This window comes from Sminthopsis crassicaudata, chromosome 5 (genome assembly GCF_048593235.1).
Source record: "Sminthopsis crassicaudata isolate SCR6 chromosome 5, ASM4859323v1, whole genome shotgun sequence".
NCBI lineage: Eukaryota > Metazoa > Chordata > Mammalia > Dasyuromorphia > Dasyuridae > Sminthopsis > Sminthopsis crassicaudata.
Window position 1 is genome coordinate 146,506,282 of NC_133621.1, and position 23,359 is coordinate 146,529,640.

General features: G+C 33.4%; 1 protein-coding gene across 2 annotated transcripts in view; it reads left to right on the forward strand.

Moving 5' to 3' along the window:
* FBXL13 (F-box and leucine rich repeat protein 13) overlaps window positions 1-23,359 on the forward strand; it is a 245,322-nt gene that overhangs the window by 175,559 nt on the left and 46,404 nt on the right. For both annotated transcript variants that reach the window (XR_012482417.1, XM_074268454.1), the window contains exon 14: window positions 22,682-22,765. Coding sequence is in view for 1 of the 2 variants with exons in the window: in XM_074268454.1 (XP_074124555.1) it covers window positions 22,682-22,765 (84 nt within the window). In the remaining variant the exon portion in view is untranslated. The remainder of the gene's footprint in view (window positions 1-22,681; window positions 22,766-23,359) is intronic.

Sequence of the window (23,359 nt, forward strand, 5' to 3'; positions counted from 1 at the left end):
CTTGCTTTTTTTTTTTTAGCTTTTTATTTTTCAAAATATATACAAAGATAGTTTTCAACATTCACCCTTGTAAAACTTTGTGTTCCTCCTTTCCCCCCCTTCTTCCTCCCCTACATAGCAAGTAATCTATTATAGGTAAAACACGTACAATTCTTCTAACATATTTCTACATTTATCATTCTGCATAAGAAAAATTTGATCAAAAGGGGAAAAAATGAGAAATGAGCAAACAACAGCAGCAAGAAAGGTAAAAATACTATGTTGACATTCAGATCCCATAAGTCCTCTGTTTGGATGCAGATTACAAGTCTATTGAAATTGGCCTGAATCAGCACTTACCTTTTATTTTACAGTTATTTCTATATATAATGACACCCATTTCCCTTTTTTTAAAACTAAATTTTATTTTTTTAATTAGCAAAACCTCTCCCTCTTACCATCACCCCTCTTTCTCTAACTGAGAAAAAAAGAAAATAAAACCCTGTTACAAACATGCATAGTCAAGCAAAATAAATTTTCATGTTGGTCATGTCCAAAGAAATATCTCATTCTGTACTGTCATTTTCCTCTCTTAATACTCAGTAAAGAAGGTCGGCAATATATTTCATCATGAATCCTCTGTAGTCATGCTTGGTAATTTCTGATTGGAGTTACCAAAACTTTCTTTTTTAAACATTTGTTTATTTATTTATTTGTTTGTTTTTGGTAACATTTTGAGTTCAGAGTTGTCTGTCTCTACTCCTCCCAACTATGCATTAGAAAAAGCCTTTGATATTGATATATATGGAACCATACAATACATACTTCAACATCATTTCTTTCTGTAAGTAAATAGCATTTTCCTTCATAAGTGATTTAAATATTCATATTTTCAGAATAGCTTAGTTATTCACAGTTACTCTTTGAATAATATTGTTGTTACTGTATACAACATTTTCTTGGTTCTGCTCATTTTTTACAAGTCTTTCCATGTTTTGGTAAAATAATTCATTTGTTATAGCACAGTAGTGTTTTATCACAACCATATACTACAATTTATTTGATATCAGAATCAATTGATCTTCAAAAACTTGCTGAAATTTATTTATAAATTTATCTGATCTAATGCTTCTCAAATTTAAATTTCTTTTTTCTAAAATAGGTTTATTTAGGTATTCTATTAATCTGGACAATTTATATTGTTACTAGTTTTGTTCCATTTCACTTAAATTGTTAAATTTACTGGCATTTAATTGGGCAAAATAACTCCTAATGTTTTAGTTTCATCTTTATTAGTGATATATTAGCACTTTTTATTTTTAATATGTAACTTCCCTTGTAATAAATAAATGTAGTTTAGCAAAACTAACAATAGCTGTACCTGGTAGCATGTGCAATATACCTTACCCATGTTCTCCTCCATTTCTCTGATAGAAGTTCTTTTTTTCCAGGGCCACAATTAATCATTGTAATTACTCTATATTTTGATTTCTACTAGTGAGGATTTTTCAAGTGCATGATAGTCACATGCATAACAGTACACATGCAAATGTATTGTATATATTTTTCTGGTTCTACTTCAATCTGTTATTAGTACATACAGATCTTTTCATGCTACTTGAAATTCTTACAATTGTAATTTTAAATGCATAATAATATTTATTTCATTACATTCATATACCATAATTTGTCTGATCATTCTTTATTCTGTGGGCACCTATTTTGTTTCCAAGGTTTTTTGTCCCAAGAGGTACTGATGTATATTGAACATGATTCCTGTTGGTGACTTTGTTACTATGGAGAATGGTAGATTTGTGCCTAGGAGTTATATCTTTTGGCCAAAGGCTATGAATAAGTATGTGACTTCTTTTTAATCCAATTTCAAATCAGTCTCAAAAATAATTTGACCAGTGCTTGCTTTCTGCAGCCCTATACATATTGACTATTTCATCCTTGGTTTTATTAGCCATGTTGCTGAATATGAGGTGAAACTTCAGAGTTGCTTCAATTTGCATTTTTCTAAATATTATCATCTGGGAGTAATCTTTTGTAGAAGATTGACAATAGTTATAAACGTGCCATTTTGCTCTATTTGTATTCCTTTATATTCAGGTTGTACATCCATTTGGAATTTATTGTGGCATATAATGTAAGATGCTAATGTTCTCCTCAACTACTCCCTAATTTTTTTTAGCAGTTCTTGATGAACAGAGATGCTTTCCTCTTGAAGTTTTCTGTTAAGTTTATCAAAGACTGAGAGTTTATTTTTTATTCTTGGTTCTTGAGGCTATTTCACTGAGCTATTTAAGTTTTTTAAGAGGCCAAGTGGGACTTTTTTTTTAAATTTTTATTTTATTTTATAATTATAACATTTTTTGACAGTACATATGCATGGGTAATTTTTTACAACATTATCCCTTGCACTTACTTCTATTCAGATTTTTTCCCTTCCTCCCCCAACCCCCTCCCCCAGATGGCAAGCAGTCTTATATATGTTAAATATATTACAGTATATTCTAGATACAATATATGTGTGTAGAACCGAATTTTTTGTTGCACAGGAAGAATTGGATTCAGAAGGTAAAAATAACAGTTTACATTCATTTCCCAGTGTTCCTTTTCTGGATGTAGCTGGTTCTGTCCATCATTAATCAATTGGAATTGGATTAGCTCTTCTCTATGTTGAAGAAATCCACTTCCATCAGCATACATCCTCGTACAGTATCATTGTTGAAGTGTATAATGATCTTCTGGTTCTGCTCGTTTCACTCAGCATCAGTTGATGTAAGTCTCTCCAAGCCTCTCTGTATTTCTCCTGTTTGTCATTTCTTATAGAACAATAATATTCCATAACATTCATATACCATAGTTTACCCAACTATTCTCCAATTGATGGACATCCATTCATCTTCCAGCTTCTAGCCACTATGAAAAGGGCTGCCACAAACATTTTGGCACATACAGGACCCTTTCCCTTCTTTAGTAGTTCCTTGGGGTATAAGCCCAGTAGTAGTATGGCTGGGTCAAAGGGTATGCACATTTTGATAACTTTTTGGGCATAATTCCAGATTGCTCTCCAGAATGGTTGGATTCTTTCACAACTCCACCAACAATGCATCAGTGTCCCAGTTTTCCCACAGCCCCTCCAACATTCATCGTTATTTGTTCCTGTCATCTTAGCCAATCTGACAGGTGTGTAATGATACCTCAGAGTTGTCTTAATTTGCATTTCTCTGATCAATAGTGATTTGGAACACTCTTTCATATGAGTGGAAATAGTTTTAATTTCATCATCTGAAAATTGTCTGTTCATATCCTTTGACCATTTATCAATTGGAGAATGGCTTGATTTCTTATAAATTAAAGTCAATTCTCTGTATATTTTGGAGATGAGGCCTTTATCAGAACCTTTAACTGTAAAAATTTTTTCCCAATTTGTTACTTCCCTTCTAATCTTGTTTGCATTAGTTTTGTTTGTGCAGAAACTTTTTAATTTGGTGTAATCAAAATGTTCTATTTTGTGATCAATAATGGTTTCTAGTTCTCCCTTAGACACAAACTCCTTCCTCCTCCACAAGTCTGAGAGGTAAACCATCCCATGTTCCTCCAATTTATTTATGATTTCGTTCTTTATGCCTAAATCTTGGACCCATTTTGATCTAATCTTAGTATGTGGTGTTAAATGTGGGTCCATGCCTAGTTTCTGCCATACTAATTTCCAGTTTTCCCAGCAGTTTTTGTCAAATAATGAATTCTTATCCCAAAATTTGGGATCTTTGGGTTTGTCAAAGATTAGATTGCTATTTTTATTCACTATCTTGCCCTGTGAACCTAACCTATGCCACTGATCAACTAGTCTATTTCTTAGCCAATACCAAATGGTTTTGGTGACTGTTGCTTTATAATATAGCTTTAAATCAGGTACACTTAGACCACCTTCCTCTGACTTTTTTTTCATTAGTTCCCTTGCAATTCTCGACCTTTTATTCTTCCATATGAATTTTGTTGTTATTTTTTCTAGGTCATTAAAATAGTTTCTTGGGAGTCTGATTGGTATAGCACTAAATAAATAGATTAGTTTGGGGAGTATTGTCATCTTTATTATATTCGCTAGGCCTATCCAAGAACACTGAATGTCTTTCCAATTATTTAAATCTGACTTTATTTTTGTGGCAAGTGTTTTGTAATTTTGCTCATATAATTTCTGACTCTTCTTTGGTAGATATATTCCCAAATATTTTATACTATCGACTGTTATTTTGAATGGAATTTCTCTTTGTATCTCTTGCTGTTGGATTGTGTTGGTAATGTATAAAAATCCTGAGGATTTATGTGGATTTATTTTGTATCCTGCGACTTTGCTAAAATTCTGAATTATTTCTAATAGCTTTTTAGCAGAGTCTTTGGGGTTCTCTAAGTATACCATCATGTCATCTGCGAAAAGTGACAATTTGATTTCTTCATTTCCTACTCTAATTCCTTGGATCTCTTTCTCGGCTCTTATTGCCAAGGCTAGAGTTTCTAGTACTATATTGAATAGTAATGGTGATAGTGGGCAACCTTGTTTCACTCCTGATCTTACAGGGAAAGGTTCTAGTTTATCACCATTACATATGATGTTTACTGAAGGTTTTAAATATATGCTCCTTATTATTTTAAGGAATAGTCCATTTATTCCTATACTCTCAAGCGTTTTTAGTAGGAATGGATGTTGGATTTTATCAAATGCCTTTTCTGCATCTATTGAGATGATCATATGGTTTTTATTAATTTGATTATTAATATGGTCAATTATACTAATAGTTTTCCTAATATTAAACCAGCCTTGCATTCCTGGTATAAATCCCACTTGGTCATAGTGTATTATCCTGGGGATGATTTTCTGAAGTGTATTTGCTAATATCTTATTTAAGATTTTAGCATCAATATTCATTAAGGAAATTGGTCTATAGTTTTCTTTCTCAGTTTTCAATCTACCTGGTTTAGGTATCAGTACCATGTCTGTGTCATAGAAGGAATTTGGTAGGACTCCTTCAATCCCTATTTTTTCAAATAGTTTACATAGCATTGGAGTTAGTTGTTCTTTAAATGTTTGGTAGAATTCACCTGTAAATCCATCTGGTCCTGGGGATTTTTTCTTAGGAAGTTGGTTAATAGCTTGGTCTATTTCTTTTTCTGAGATGGGACGATTTAGACTACTTACTTTTTCCTCTGTTAATCTGGGCAAGCTATATTTTTGAAGGTATTCTTCCATTTCATTTAAGTTATCGAATTTATCAGCATAAAGTTGAGCAAAGTAGCTCCTGACTATTGTTCTAATTTCCTCTTCATTAGTGGTGAGTTCACCCTTTTCATTTTCAAGACTATCAATTTGCTTTTTCTCTTTCCTTTTTTTAATCAGGTTTACTAAGGGTTTGTCTATTTTGTTGGTTTTTTCATAAAACCAACTCTTAGTTTTATTAATTAATTCAATAGTTTTTTTACTTTCAATTTTATTAATCTCACCTTTTATTTTTTGAATTTCAAGTTTTATGTTTGTCTGGAGGTTTTTAATTTGTTCCTTTTCTAGCAATTTTAGTTGTAAGCCCAATTCGTTGGCCCTCTCTTTCTCTATTTTATGCAAGTAGGCCTGTAGAGATATAAAACTTCCCCTTATTACTGCTTTGGCTGTATCCCACACATTTTGGTATGATGTCTCATTATTGTCATTTTCTTGGGTGAAGTTATTAATTATGTCTATGATTTGCTGTTTTACCCAATCATTCTTTAGTATAAGATTATTTAGTTTCCAATTATTTTTTGGTCTATTTTCCCCTGGCTTTTTATTAAATGTTATTTTGATTGCATTATGGTCTGAAAAGGATGCATTTACTATTTCTGCCTTACTGCATTTGATTTTGAGGTTTTTATGCCCTAGTATATGATCAATTTTTGTATAGGTTCCATGAACTGCTGAGAAGAAAGTATATTCCTTTCTGTCTCCATTTAGCTTTCGCCAAAGATCTATCATATCAAACTTTTCTAGTATTCTATTTACCTCTTTGACTTCTTTCTTATTTATTTTGTGGTTTGATTTATCTAATTCTGAGAGTGCAAGGTTGAGATCTCCCGCTATTATAGTTTTGCTATCTATTTCCTCTTGCAGCTCTCTTAATTTCTCTTTTAAGAATTTAGATGCTGCACCACTTGGTGCATACATGTTTAATATTGATACTGCTTCACTATTGATGCTTCCCTTTAGCAGGATATAATGCCCTTCCTTATCTCTTTTAATTAGATCAATTTTTGTTTTTGCTTGATCTGAGATGAGGATGGCTACTCCTGCTTTTTTGGTTTTGCCTGAAGCATAATAGATTCTGCTCCACCCTTTTACTTTTAGTTTGAATGTCTCACCCTGTTTCAGGTGTGTTTCCTGTAAACAACATATAGTAGGATTCTGACTTTTAATCCAGTCTGCTAACTGCTTCCTCTTTATGAGGCAGTTTGCCCCATTCACATTTATGGTTAGAAGGACTAATTCTATATTGCTTGCCATCCTATTAACCCCTGCTTATGCTTTTCCCCTTTCCTTCCCTTTTACCCTCCTATCCAGTATTAAACTGGTGAACACCACTTGCTTTTCACAGCCCTCCCTTTTTAGGATCCCTCCCCCACCTTAAAGATCCTCCCCTTATTTTACCCCTTTTCCTCGAAATTACTGTATTCCCTTCCCCTTAGCTTACTCCTTCCCTTTCACTTTTCAATGAAGTGGAAGAAGTTTCACCATAAATCGAATATGTCTATTGATACACGCTATGTTCATCTCCCTCCTTTCTTTCTCTCAGATATAATAGGTTACCTTTGCCTCTTCATGAGATGTAGTACCACCACTTTACACTTTTTTATGATATAATCTCCTTTCCACCTCTAGTTTCTAAGACAAATTGTACATATGTTCTTTACATATTTTTTTGACAGAAGTATAGTTCTCAAGATTTCTTTTTACCTTTTTAGAAATCTCTTGAGTTCTGTATTTGAAGATCAAACCTTTTATGTAGGTCTGGTTTTTTCATCAAAAATAGATGGAATTCATTTATTTCGTTAAATGTCCATCTTCTTCCCTGGAAAACGATGCTCATTCTTGCTGGGTACGTTATTCTTGGCTGCATACCAAGTTCCTTAGCCTTTTGGAATATCATGTTCCAGGCCCTGCGTTCTTTTAATGTGGACGCTGCTAGATCCTGGGTTATCCTTATTGTGGATCCTCCATATCTGAATTGTTTTTTTCTAGCAGCTTCCAATATCTTTTCCTTTGTCTGATGGTTCTTGAACTTGGCCACTATATTTCTTGGCGTTTTGATTTTAGGGTCCCTTTCAGTAGGTGATCGATGAATTTTTTCAATGTCTATTTTACCCTCTGTTTCCAAAACGTCTGGGCAGTTCTCTTTGATAATTTCCTCGAAAATGGTGTCCAAGCTCTTTTTTTCCTCCCATTTTTCAGGGAGTCCGATTATTCTCAAATTGTCTCTCTTGGATCTGTTTTCCAGGTCTGTTGTCTTTCTGGTAAGGTACTTGACAGTCTTTTCAATTGTTTCATTTCTCTGGTTTTGCTTGACTCCCTCTTGGTTTCTCCTTGAGTCATTCATTTCTACTTGTTCCAGTCTAATTTTCAATGATGTATTTTCTTCACTCACTTTTTTTTATATCTCTTTGTAATTGTCCAATTGAGTTTTTATCTTCTATGGAATTTTTTTCCATTTTATCTATTTTATTTTTTAGAGAGCTGATTTCTTTTTCCAGCTCTCTAATCCTGTTTTCCTTGGAGTTGTTTACCTTTTCCAGCTCACTAATCTTGTTTTCCTTGGAGTTGTTTACCTTTTCCAGCTCACTAATCTTGTTTCTCAATGATTTGATTTCTTTATCCACTCTGTCTTTGAATGCATGGGATGACTTCTCCAGGCTCTCTTGCCAAACTTCCCTTTCCTTTTCCCATTTCTCTTCCAGCTCTCTTGTGAGAGCCTTTTTGATTTCCTCTATGAGGTTCTTTTGCATTGAGGAGCAGCTTGTATCCCTCCCAGGGGATACATCTGGGGACAGTCTGTTTTTAGTCTCCTCAGTGTTTGAAGTCTGCTCCCTCTCCACACAGAAGCTGTCAATGGTTAGAGCCCTTTTGAATTTTTTGTTCATTTTGTCAGAGTAGGAATCAAAGAAAACAAACTGACAAGAGAAACAATTGGTCTGTTTTGCGGGGGATGGGGCTGGATGGTGTTAATGGGCTTCCTCTACAGACGGGGGTAGGGCAGCAGAGAGCCACTAACAGAACAGCAATGACTGTACTGAGTCTGCGCTCCGAGAACGCCCTGAGTCAGTCCAGGTGGGGCTTGGGGGTGGCCGGGCTCTGAGAGACGCTGGCTTTCTGGGGTTTCAATCTTCACCTCCGGTGTTTACACCCTCTCTGCTGCTCCTGGCTTGCTGCCAAGACGGAGCATCCACAATGGGGCAAAAGCCCTTCACATAAACGGCAGAGATCACACCCCTCCCCCTCCAGTCTGAGCTGTGTGAGCTGCCTGTCTTGCTCTGGCTGTCTGCCCTCAGTCTGCGCCCAGTCCGATTGACCCTCCCCTGAGCAAACACAGACCTTTTCTGGCGACTCTCAAGGATGTCTTCTCTTGGTGATAATTTGTGGATTTCTTTCTGGGTCAAGCATTAAGTCAGAGGCTTGTCATGAAGTAAGTTCTGAGAGAAAATGAGGAGCTCAAGCAGCTGTCTGCCTCCACGCCACCATCTTGGCCGGAAGTCTCCAAGTGGGACTTTTAAAATTATACATATAAGTGAATCTCTTGAGTGAGTGTGGCTTTTTTTTCTTTTAAATATATATTAATTCAAAGTTATACTACTTCTCTGTGAATCCTTCTGTTCTCTTCTGTAGATTTAAAATAAAAGATGCTTAAATGCTTTTCTTTCTATTTTTCCATTTCTTCTTTCCAATTTTTTGGTCCTATCCTTTTTCTATTGAATCCCTTTGTTCCTTCATCCCATCCCATTGGGGGGATAGTAACACAGAAATTATAACAAATATGCAATAAGGCAAAATAAATTCCTGCATTGGCCATGCTCGAAAATATGTCTTATTCTGCATTTTGGATCTGTTGTTTTCCGTCAGTAGATGGATAACTATCTGCTTTATCATTAGTCCTGTGGAATAATCAGTCATTGCATTGATTCAGAGTTAGATCTTTCAAATGTTTGTCATTAGAGAGTTATTGTATAAATTATTTTCTTAATTCTGTTCTCTTTAATCAGCATCAGTTCATATAGGTAGTCCCAGGTTTATCTGATATAATCCATATTTTAATTTTTCATGGCACAATAATATTCTATTACAATATTATACCATAATCTATCTAGCCATTTCTATTTGATGGATACTTCCTTAGTTTCTGGTTCTTTGCTGCTATAAAAGAACTAATCTGAATACTTTTGTACATATGATTGCTTTTCCTTTTTCTCTGATCTCCTTAATATTCATATTGCAGGATCAATCTCAATTTACTTTGGGATAATACTATGGGGATATGGTTCTTGATTGTTCTGTGAAAAAGCTGGACCAATTTACCTCTCCACAAGCAATGCGTTATTATCTGTATTTTGTAGTAGCCTATCCAATAATTCTCTGTTGTCTTTCCATCTCTCTGGTCATTTTTACTGAGCTACCATACCAAATAGTTGTGATAATGAGTACTTTATAATTTAGTTTCAGATCTGGAAGACCTATTTCCCCTTCACTGTAGTGACAGAACACAAGTCAATTTTTTTAAAGCCTTTTAGATATCATGTATATTTCTCTTTCTTTTTATCTTTTATGCTAATAATATTAAATTGAATGGAGGTAAATATAAAATTTTGTGCTTAAGTTCAAAAAATGCATTTACAAATACAAGATTCAGGAAGGCATGGTTAGATAGCAATTTGCTTTATAGTAACCTTGTGATGGGCTATACAGTCATTTCAGGATCCCCCTAAAATACATGTTTTGGAATTGGAACTCCTGGGAAGTTTTTGTATAAAGGCATTAAAGAGAGACTGTTAAAGAAAAACAAAATGTTCTCGAAATGACCTTTTCTTTCTTTGCTTTATTTTTCTTTCATCTTTCCCTTCTAGTTTTTTTCCCCATATCTTTTCCTCAATATACCCTTCTCATCTCATGCCCATTGCAAAGAATAGGTTTAACATCTCTACCTTTTTATGGCATTCATTTACAATTTGCTTTTGTTCTGTTGTATTATAAGCTTCTACAAAGGTATCCATGTGATGTCAATAAACAGATATACTTTACTATTTTCATTTGTGCAATGTTAAGTTTTTCCACCATTGTGTTGAGTTCCGCTATGTTTATGCCTCTGATCAATCTATACAGTTCAATAAAATGCATACCAAAGTCTCAAACTACTCACCATGTCTTTCTGAAATTCAATTAGCTTTTCCTTTACAAACAAAGATTCTGTCATTTGGTGCATGTGTGTTTAATAATGTTCCATTGTCTATGTTGCCTCTAAGCACAACATAGATTTTTTTTTTTTTTTTTTGGTTTTTCTCTTGATATCCTGAATTTACATTGTGCGATTATGTGAGATCGCCAAAGCAAATCCTGATTTCTTGGAATTGTCCAGCACAGTGCTCTTTGCTCCTATATATACTCTTTGCATGTATTTTTATTTTTAAAATGCATATTTAATGCTTCAAATTATATTTTTTCTTAACTATTCTGTCACATACTTTTATTTAATTATAAAGTTTAATATATTTATGTATATATACTTATAATTTTTTAGTCTCTATTTTCCCCTGTTTGGCTGTTTTTATTGTTTTTTTTTTTCCTTTTAAAGCCAGCATGTGGTTCATACATTAATTTTGCTTACACTAATATTTTTGTCTCTTCCCACACACTTTTGTCTAACTCATGATATACTGTTTTTTTCCAGTTTCTTGAATTTTTATAACTTTCTCATTCTTCAGTCTTTCTTTTTATCCTGTTCTTTTTCAGATTAGATAAGACTGTATAAATTCAGAACTTCTCTATTTCTGTCTTATTCTCTCTCCATTTGTTATTGATTTGTGCCACTCTTTTTCAAGAAGTGTTGATTCATTTCATCTCCTTTCTCATTTTATTTCTTCTTATAAAACATGCTGAAAGCTCGGTTTCATACTAAAACATTCCATCTTTATCCTATATTTCTTATACATAGTAGGATTCCTAGAAGACAAATATTTTGTTCTCTTATTTCGACAGTTCTTTTATCCAAGAAGATTCTGCCCAAATGAAGATTCTGTTCCCCCTTCATTCTTCATTTTTTTTTTGTTTTGTTTATTTGTTTGTTTTTCTTTTTTGATAGAACTCATTTTGAATAGCCTCATGTCTAGTGTGGTATGATAGAAAATCTTCTCTATGCTTTCCTGCTCATTTGTATATTTTCCAACTTTTTTTTAATGTTTACTCCATTTCCCAGTCCTCCCTTTTTCTTCCAGTCATGTCTTCAGAGATATAATTTTTTTTTCCTTTGAAGACTTTGTAATGTATGTAACAGGAGTGGTTTGAATCATTCCTTCTGTGATCTCTGGTATTCACTTGGCTTCTCTGGCAGTTGCCTCTTCTTGAAAACGGAACATTTCAACTAGATGGTGTCTGAGGTCCATCCAGTCTAAAAAGTCTAAAAATTGTCCATTATGTTGTAGGCTGCTATGGTTACTACTTACCTATCCTGTACATACTTATAAATCTAGTTGTCCCATATGTACCTGCTTCTTGCCTGGATGCTGTTGAAGGTTTGGGTACTCCCTCACTCCTAGACTGAAATTAAATATATTTAGGGCAAGCATTTGGATAAAAATCTATAAAATCACAAATTCTTTTCTAGTGATGATGGCTGGATGTGAATTTTTAAACATTGTGTCTCTGAAGAGTCAGTTAAATGTGACCTAAATTATGAAAAAAGACAAAAAATGTGTGTGTGTGGGAAAGTAAACTTCCATGTATTTATTACCTGGTCATAAGAATTGATATAATGGATACCAGAGAGGAAATTTTTAATTAGAAAGTGGGGCAAGTCTGTAATATAACAAAATTAAAAGAGAATGTGATAGGACAAGTGCCATCTTGGAAAAGACTTAAAAGTAGTCCTTTATCATAGTAAGTAGATTCTTTTTCTGAGATATTTGTAGAGCATGGGAGAAAATCACAACTCCAAATTAGGAAATGTAATCTGTACCAAGGCAGAAAATACTAAAACTGATTAGATAACAGATCTATTGAAGTATTTAAGTATTTAAATAAATTTAAGTAAATATTTAAATTAATGCCATTTTCAGTCTATTTATAAATGTTTTCAATTGGATCTTTTATTTTTATTGGTAATAAAAATGGAACTTTTCAACACCTTTAAATATTGTTCAAACACATTTATTCAAAGTTACATTACTATATGGTATTATGGCTGTATTCCAACAAGATTATTAAAACCTCTTCAAATTCTTCTTTTAATCAGCTATGCTCTGAGTTGAAGGGTGAGAATTTGCAGATGCCTGATTCAAGCGGATTTGGGCTGACTATATGTATGTATATATACATATATATGTATATATACATATACACACATGTTTATATACTATTATTATAGCTTTTTATTTACAAAACATATGCATGAGTAATTTTTCAGCATTGGCCCTTGCAAAACCTTCAGTTCCAACTTTTCTCCTTCTTCCCCCTACCCTCTCCCCTAGATGGCAGGTAGACCAATACATGTTAAATATGTTAAAGTATATGTTAAATGCAATATATGTGTACATATTTATACATTTATCTTGCTGCACAAGAAAAATCAGATTTAGAAATAAGGTAAAAATAACCTGAGAAAGAAAACAAAAATGCAAGCAAACAATAACAGGAGTGGAAATGCTATGCTGTGGTCCACACTCATTTCCCATAGTTATTTTGCTGAGTATAGCTGATTCTCTTAATTATAGAACGGTTGGAACTGATTTGGTTCATCTCATTGTTGAAGAGGGTCACATCAATAAGAATTGATCATCATATAGTATTATTGTTGATGTGTATAATGATCTCCTGGTCCTGCTCATTTCACTTAGCATCAGTTCATGTAAGTCTCTCCACCTTTCTGAAATCATCCTGCTGGTCATTTCTTATAGAACAATAATATCCCATAACATTCATATACCATAATTTATTCAGCTATTGTTCAATTGATAGGCATCCATTCAATTCCAGTTTCTGACCACTACAAAGAGGGCTGCCACAAACATTTTTGCACATGTGGGTCCATTTCCCTTCTTTAAGTTCTCTTTGGGATATAAGCTCAGTAGTAACACTGATGAATCAAAAGGTATGCACAGTTTGATAACTTTTTGAACATAGTTCCAAATTGCTTTCTAAAATGCTTGGATCCGTTCACAACTCTACTAACAATGTATCAGAGTCCCAGTTTTCCCACATCCCCTCCAACATTCATCATTATCTTTTTCTGTCATTTTAGCCAATCTGACAGGTGTGTAGTGGTATCTCAGAGTTGTCTTAATTTGCATTTCTCTGATCAATAATGACTTGGAGCATCTTTTCATATGGATAGAAATAGTTTCATTTTCTTCATCTGAGAATTATCTGTTCATATCCTTTGACCATTTATCAATTGGAGAATGGCTTGATTTCTTATAAATTAGAGTCAGTTCTCTATATATTTTGGAAATGAGGCATTTATCAGAATATTTAACTGTAAAGATGTTTTCTCAGTTTATTGCTTCTCTTCTAATCTTATTTGCATTAGTTTTGTTTGTACAAAAACTTTTCAACTTGATATAATCAAAATTTTCTATTTTATGATCAATAATGATCTCTAGTTCTTCTTTGGTCACAAATTCCTCCTTCCTCCACAGGTCTGAAAGGTAAACTATTATCCTAGGTTCTTCAGATTTATTTATAATCTCATTCTTTATGCCTAGATCATGAACCCATTTTGATCTCATTGTACGGTGTTAAGTGTGGGTCAATGCCTAGTTTCTGACATACTAATTTCCAATTTTCTCAGCAGTTTTTGTCAAACAGTGAATTCTTATCCCAAAAGCTGGGATCTTTGGGTTTGTCAAACACTAGATTATTATAGTTATTTACTATTTCTGACAATATATTTTTACTGATATTTTTCATGTTAAGACATTTGTTATAGAAATTTGTTTCAAAGATTTTCTCTGGTTTTTCTTCTGATTTGATACCGAGAACAAAATGAGCTAACAATTATAAAACATTTTGTAAAACTTAAAATGCCATATATTCTAGCTACTATTAATATTATTATTAAGTATAAGGGGATGAAATTGTCAGATCTTTGCTTGAGAAAAAAATCACTTTAACTGTGTGGAGGAAAGGACTGAAGTGAGAAGAGACTGGAAATCAAAAGGACCGTTAGGAAATTATAAAACAATCCAGATGAGAAGGGATAACTAAATCAGACGAATCTGATTTGAGAGAGATTGTGAGTTTGATGTAGCAAATATACTGCCCATAAGCAACTCTCAATAGTATGACTTGAATTAAATTAAAATGTAATTGGGAAATATTTTAAAATATTTTAAAAATATAGGTAATATTACATTTTAAAATTAGATCCAAGATGTAGCCTACAATATTTCTTACAAACATATCAGTGGCCCTAATTTCCATTTGAATTTGTCCCCACTGTTATCGAATACATATGTAGGGAATTAATTAGATATGTGGGAAGAGAAAGTGAAGAGTTAAGGATAACACTGAAGTTAGTAAGCTGGAAGACTTAGCTGTTCCAAATACAGAAATAGGGAAGTTTGGAAAATGGGTAGTTTGGAGGGAAAGATGTATTCAGTTTTAGACAAACTATGTTTGAGAAATCTCAGGTTTACATAACTGCAAATGTATAATCTATATCAAAATGGTTTCTGAATGAGGGCAGAAAATAGTGGGGAAATAGGAACTCAAAATTTATTTTTAAAAATCTTGAATGTTTTTACATGTAATTGAGGAAAAAATAAAAACATTCTTTAAAAAGAATGAAATATCCAATTTGAAATGTCCAGTGAGTAATTTGTAAAAAAATAAAAATAAAAAAAAAGATTGAATCTCAGAACAAAGAATAGGACTGAAGATATAGAAGTATGCATTATCTCCATAGTAATAATAATTAGATTCTTGAGTTGATTAGGTTATTGAGGGAAAAGAGGAGGAGGGAGTCTTAGAAGCTTGAGAAATGCACAAGAGCCAAAGAGATTGAGAATATACAAAGAATTACTAACTCATTTAAACTCATTTTTAAGTATTTTAAAAAGTATTTGGAGATATCAAGTCAATCATTAAATGTGAATCAGAAATAGTTTAAACAATGAGATATTTATACATTAAGATAGCATTCAAAGACTATATCCTTTGGAGCAAAACATCTTACCAAATGATTTAAAGAATTTTTAAAAAGCTTGAAATAAAAATAATTAGAGGAGGTTCTTGCATTTTGTTTATTTTGGTGAGTTCCCAAACCAGACCCCCATCAATAAAGACAGATGTTGCTTCAGAACTTTGCTCTTAGGCAAAGGACTTTATTATGGGGCTTTATGAACAGTAGCTTCCTATTATAAACTTACTTTCTTAGACTAGTGACCTGATTCCTTCCTTCCTGCCACCTACAGATAGACATAAATTATCAGTCTCCCCTTTTCCAGGGTGTTCGGTATCATTTTAGGACACAAGTAAGACCACCAGTACTTAAAGTTTCTGACCCAACAAGAGCCATTATAAACTCTCACACACAAAAACAACCAAAAACCAACCTATTGAAGTTGCCCTACACACTGTAATGGAGGAACTCTTTTGGAGAATAACATCTTTAATTTATAAGGGGAAAAAAGACAAAAGTTAGAATTGTTATACTACTTTAGGTATCCATGATTTTTCACTGGTTGAGCATGATCTTTTACCTGATCATATGGCAACCCTCACCATTCCTTCTTATATGGTCTAAACAGGTGGTTATGAGTAAGAATTAATCACATGGTGATCTTTGTGATGATCCTCTTCAAATTTAAGTGGTCTGGTCCTTAGACTATAGACCTATCATCACTTTTATTTCTTCTTCCTCCCTCTAAATGTTAGCATACCACCAAGTTCTTTCCTCTCCACATCCTTTTTCTTGGTGATTTCATATACTGCAGCTTCGGTTAGCATCCCAATTTGTATGGTACCCAAATCTGTCTCTAATCCTAGCTCCTCCCCAGTTTCCAGTCTTAACTATTGTCAACTGGATACCTCCATCTAAATACGCTCCCAGTACATCAAATACATCATATTCCAAACTGAACTGATCTTGCTTCTTTAAGTAGCCCCCAAATCTAGCCTACCTTTCTATTTCTTTTGAGGTACCTCCCCAAATATCCTCCCAGACACTTCAGAGTCATCCATCATCTTTGATTCTTCTCTTTCTCTCATCCTCTATATCCTTTTACTTGTTAGGTTCTTTTGATGACAACTCTAGATTAACTTTTGTTTTCTCTTCAATTTACTCTCTAATCATGTAATTTAGACTCTTACCTTTTCTTGCCTAGGCTATTGTAATAATATTACAACAAATCTTCTAGTCTAGTCTCTCCTTAATTTCCAATTCACATTAATGCCTGAATGATCATCCTAATGCAGTGCTCTCATCATATAATTTACCTACACAAATACCTTCATTTGCTTCCCAGTGCTTCCTAAACAAAGGTAAACTTTTGATCCTGGCATTCAAGACTCTTCATAATCTAATTCCAGTTTACCTTTTAAGTTATATTCATACTACTTTTCTTCATATACTTTGTGTTCAGTTGAGACCAGTTGAGAGTCCTGTTGTCTTTTTGCTACATAATTTTTTTTCACATAATCCCTTGGCTCCAATAAAGCTCTTTTCCCCAGAGTTTCTCCATTTATTGAAATGCCTCCCTTTTTTCATTATCCAACTGAAGTGCCACTTCTCAAAAAGAAAACCTTCCTTAACTTCTTTAGGTTAAAACAACCTTTTTCCATTTTCATATGTCTTAGCAATTTGTGAGAAATTCTCTTTGCATGCATTCTCTGCAATGCTTATTGGGTTTGGTCATGATTTAGATTTGATAGCATATTCTGATAAATTTGGAAATGTTTAGAAGAATTATATATGTTTAACCTTTATTGGATTGCTTGCTGTCTAGGGGAGGGGGTGAAAGGGAGGCAGAAAAATCTGGAACACAAGGTTTAACTAAGTTGAATATTGCATGTATTTGGGAAGAAAAAGCTATTTTTTTTTTTAAAAAAAGAAAAGTATGTGCTATTCAGAAATTCATTCAGGAGCATTTCAAATGATCTCTTCTGATTTAAAGGCTACATAAAAAATTGACAAAGATGAAAAGTAACTTGGATTTATAATAATTTTTTTATATTTTTCAACTTAAGGTAGAATATTTATTTGAACAGATTTTTAAGAATATGATTAGTGAAGTTTTTATAAACTTAATTATTTATCAAACAATTCATTATTTATTTATTTAAATATTAATTAAAATTAAAAAAATTTATTGCCTCAGCATATTGGAACTTATAGATGGTAACTACAGACTGTTGAATATTGTATTTTAGAAAGTTTACTGCATTGCCGAGTACATATTGATTGCATAAGGAAAGCATTTCTAACTTGGCTACATAAAAGTGAAATTTTGTTGAATGATTTCAGACTTAGTTTTATAGTTGAAATTAATAGCATAATTTCCCACTTGAGAGCTAGACACTCTTTAACTTCTCAAAGATAGGGCTGAGACCAAATGTAGATATTTAGCCTGCTGATTTTATTCAAGTAGTTGGATTTCTATAAAAGCATAGCTTAAATTCACTTACCATTCTTCTAACATCTGCACAATAATATCCACATCTGGAATCCAGATCATATACACAGGACATATAAGAGTTGTGAGCTGATTTTTGTATGGCAAAAAAGAGGATGTTGTTGGTTTTTTAAATCATTTATCTCTCCTTCCTAGCAAAGCTACATCAAACATAATGATTAATTTCTTGGCCCAAATATCTATATGCATGATTATAAAATAAAGAGAACACACTAGTTTATTTTTAGGTGGTAATGAAGCATTACTACATATTAGAAGTTGGGGTTTCAACTATGATTTGAATAAAGGCACAATATCCAATATAAATTTCTCAATCTGGAACATTCTCTGGAAAGCAAAAGGATGAGAATTTGATCTTGTTTACTACATAAAAGGATTGGATAACTTTTTTTTTTTGGTCTAACTCTGCAAGTCTGGTTCAGTGTTGGTATACAAAACTTGGCAAAACTAAAACCATGTGAAATGTCAAAAGTATAAGCCTGGGTTCCAGATAAGGCACTTTGCCCCTTAGCCAGCTAGATATTATTGACAGTGATAAAATATTCAGATTAAGAAGGGAGTGCAGGTAAAAACAGGCTTTGGGGAAAATCAAAAAGGAGGAGGTACATGGTCCACACCAGGATTGAACTATTCTGCATCCCTCCCTTTCCTTGTAAACATGAGTTGTTGGGTTAACCAAGTGGGAGAAGAAAGTGTGTGTGTGTGTGTGTGTGTGTGTGTGTGTGTACTTGCTGGGGGGATAGGATATAGAATATAGCAAGAAAGGACAGCATTCTCTATAGGTAACCATTTGGGCTGGATAATTTTTAAAATGTTTATATATGTAGTTCTACTCCCTCACTGCCTCTTGCCACTCCTACTACTTGAAATTCCCATATTACCTACCTATTTTCTGGGAGAAAAAACCCCCAATTATTAAAAATAATTATTCAAACACAAATGTTTACTGGGAGAAAATAAGGGGTACTTTTTGAAAAATTATAACTATTTGTGTTCATAACAGACTATTTATTTTCTAAAATCCAACATAGAGAGAGGCTTGCCCCATCACCAGATTGACCATAATTGGATCCGCAAATAGGGTTATGACCTTATTCAATTGAAAGTTCTCTCCAAAGTTACAAATCATAACCCATCATCCAAGGACAGCCTATTCAGTGTGATTCTTGTACATGTTATTCCAGAAATTCTCAACATAAAGTTTATTTAACATCCCAATATGATGGGATCTTCCCTGCTTTCTCCTGATATATGAACGATCTCAATGGAATTCTCCAGATGTCTACCTCTCATTCCTTGCTTTCACTATGTCAGCTTTCCTATCCCATAAATCCTTGGTGACATCTTTTGGTTTTGTTCTTATTCCTCATTGGTCAAGTCAACATGCATTTATTAAGACAAGTAATCAGCAAGAATTTACTAAGCAATGTACACCACACTCTTAGTAAAATAAGTGTTGAGGACACATTACAAGCAAAATGAAAAATCATCCATAGGTTCAATGAACTTACATTCTAACTGGACAAAAAAGGGAGCTGGAAGTGAGAAGGAAGGAACCCATGGGGATAAGTTATGGTGGTGAACTCAAGAGAATAAAATGTGGCTGGTCTGGGTGCTTCTTCAAAACTGAGTTTCCAGGAGAAACCTGTAATAGGTTATATGTCTTGGTTGTGGTATGGCTTATTTGTATGCACCATAGATTTTTCCATTACCCTCTTTGAGATACTTGTTTTTAATTGCTTGGGGACTATTGTATTCTGTGTTTCACTGTTACATAGCAGCATTAATGTTGCTATTAAAAGGTTGTTTCTGATTCTTTGTTTCTGTAGAAAAATTGCAGTCATTAAAAGAGCTTTTGTGAGTCACCCAAACCAATTCAGACAACTTTCTTCTTTCTTCTGGGCCTAATTCATTGTGATTATGTACTATCTGTCCCAGATAGGCATATTTTATGATATTGTCCATCTAAATGCATGCTATGATCTAGGCATTAATTCTTAATCCATTGTTCTTTCCTATGTAAAAGGTTAGGACTAATTTCTTTGAATAATTATTTAATTTGTGAAATTGTGCAGTATTTTAGAGCTTGATGCAATTAGCAAAATACCATTTGCAAACAGGGACATCTGGAAGATCTTCCCATTTATAGGGAATTCTTCAACTTGGTATGTGAACTGAATCTCCTGTGGTGAATAACTTTTTTAAGTATAGATCTTTTTTGTTTTTTTATGCTTTGTCTAACATTAATGCCTGAAAGTCTGAGGATTATTCAACAAGGTTATATGTGCTAGCTATAGAATGAGGGAATTTTTAGCTGTAGCGACTCCTGAAGTTATTTGTTAAGATATAGAGGTGCTGTAATCCACACTGAAGAACATTGGGGCCTACACTGACAGAATAATATTATCTTGAAGTATTGGTGTTAATGAAATTCTTTATTGATGTAATTTATCTTTGCCTCTCTTTTAGCACCTTAAACATTGCTCTGTACACAGACATTTAATACACATTTATAAAACGAGCAAACGAATTATCTTAATGAAATGTACACCAAAGCCAAACAAAACTATGGAGTTCAAAGATTGAGGGAACATGAAACTAAAATAAAACAGATCATTTGCTAAGGAAGAAACATAGAGAATATGAATAGAATATAAGCAAGCAAGATAGTAAGCTCTTTGGAAGCGAAGACTAGCTCATTTTTGTCTCTCTGTCCCCAGAAAAAAGCACAAAAGTGACATCTATTACAGTGGCCTTCCAACTTGCTTCCCTGCTCACTAATTTCCCCCTTCAAAATATCTTGAACCCAGTTGCTCAAGTAAATTTTTTTTTTTTATCAGAGATCTTGTCATGAAACTCCTTCTCAACAATGACAGTGATTTCCTTTTGCTTCCAGGGTCAACTATAAACTCTTCTGTTTTTCCTTTAAGACTATTTACAAACCTGGCACATGATTCATCTTCTGTTCTCGCAAGTCCAGCCAGACTGGTTTCTTTATTCTTCATACAGGGTACCCTACTTCCTATCTCTTTACCTTTCTGTGGGAATTCACTCCTTTCTCACATTTACCTAAAAAAAAATTCCTTAATTTCCTTTAAGATTCAGATCAAGGGGCAGCTAGGTGGCGCAGTGGATAGAGCATCAGCCTTGAATTCAGGAGGACCCGAGTTCAAATGTGATCTCAGACACTTAACACTTCCTAGCTGTGTGACCTAGCTGTGTGTAAGCAAGTCACTTAACCCCAGCCTCAGGAAAAAAAAAAAAAGATTCAGATCAAGTATTACCACCTAAAAGAACTATCCCTGATATCCCTCAATTTAGTTCTCCCTCTTTATCTGTGATATATGTAACCATTTCCTATTTATTTTATTTTTATTATTTCACATGTATTTATTCTGTTTCTACATACACATATATACTTATATGTAAACTATGTACATGTAATTTTCATTATTAAGTTTGAATCACTTGAAGATGTAATGTTTTAATGTTTAATATGAGTTAATGCTTAATAAGGCATAAAACAGAGAAACATGTACGTGCCTAAGGGAATCATGGAGGATGTCTTGAATATTGCACTAGGCTCAGAATTAAACAGAAAGACGAAATTAGGCTGGTTTGCATTTGAGAAATTGTACTTTCAATGATTCTATAATATTCAGAGCTGCAAAAGCCCATCCTTTTAACTCTGTGCTGTTTTATTGAAATACAGAATATTATAGTAGATAGTAACTCAGTGATGTGGCTATATAGTGAAGAAGAATCTGGGATTAGGGCTTGCCTCTGATAAATAATATGACTGCAGGCAAATTACTTAATTTTTTGGTATTCCAACAAGTTCCCTTAAGTCTATAAATCACTGATGGACTGCCTATCTTGCATCAGAGCAAAAAAACAAGCAATAAACGATGAAAACAAATAACAAACAAAAAACTGCACAAGGGAAGTTCCCCAGTCAATGACATCAAAGATCTGGTATAAAAAAATTTTCTCATGGTAGCTAAAAATCATGGGAAACCAGTACATTAAAAGAAACAAAATTTCAGTAACCCATAGGACAGGTATAAGTACATTGAAGCATATGATCAACACTAATTTACTCAAAAGATATTAACAAAAAAGAGATAGTCAAGATGAATTTAGGAATAGGCAGTAGGTAAATAGGCTATTTATGTTTATTGTGCTAAAATATTAAAAGAATTAGTGGAAAGCTTCTAGCATGTTGAGTAGATTCTTTATGGAAGATTTATGGAAAGATAGGAAGTAGAATTGCACAAACTGAGAAGTAATGTTGCCATCTATCCAGTTGGAAGAAGTACATACTCAGATAAACTCATAAATCCATAAAAGTGTTACAGTGTAAGTAGTTTATTCAGTCAGTCAATACATATTTGTTTATTTTTTTTTGTTGTTGTTGTTGAGGCAATTGGGGTCAAATGACTTGCCCAGGGTCACACAGCTAAGAAGTGCTAAGGGTCTGAGGCCAGATTTGAGCTCAAGTCCTCCTGACTTCAGGACTGGTGCTGTATCTACTGCATTATCTAGCTGCCACCAATAAAAAAATTTTAAGCACCTTCTATGTGCCAGGGACTTATACTTAATAAAAGTTACTTTTACTTTGAATATCAGACTACAGATCCTGAGATAGCATTCTCCTCTCTCCAAGTTTATGTAGATTAAACTATTACCAGTTTATTATACATATATATGTATGTATATACATATGCATATACACATTCTAGAACATTAAACTCATAAAATATGTTTTATTAAATATTTGCAGGCTTTGACATCACTGTCCAATCATAAAAAGTTAAAAGAACTTAGTGTTTCTGAGTGTGAATTCATCACGGATTCAGGAGTTAAGGTAAGATAACTAATATTCTTTATTACAAATTCAAAGACATTTTAGCTAGCAGTTGTGGTGCAGTGGAGAATATTAAGACTTTTTTGAAAGTCAGGGGACCTGAATTCTAGTACTACTGCTGCCATTAATTAAGTATTGTGGATAAGTCATTTAACTGCTTCTCCCCCCTCCCCCCAGTTGCTTCATCTTTAAAGTGAAGCTTTTGAATTAAATGATGTCTTAGTTCTCTTCCGGTACCAAAATTTCATGAATACAATTAAATCTAAAAATAATAATCAACAAAACCCATCATCAAAAAAACAAAGTCATTTAATCAGTATTTAGTACACGTAACTATCCATTCCAAAGGATATTTTGAGAGTGAGATTGCCCCTAATATCTTCCTCCCTAAGTCCCAAGGTTATCCTGCCAATCAATTCTCTAAGTATCAATACAATACTAGAAGAGAATGAAATACATTCTATATTTTTAAAGGAATTAAAAGAAAAAAATTATTTTAATTATTTGCCAAAATGTGGAACTGTCAACATGGCTGTGAGGAAATTACATTTTAAAAAACAATTTATATTTTCTTATGTTTGAAATATTCCATAA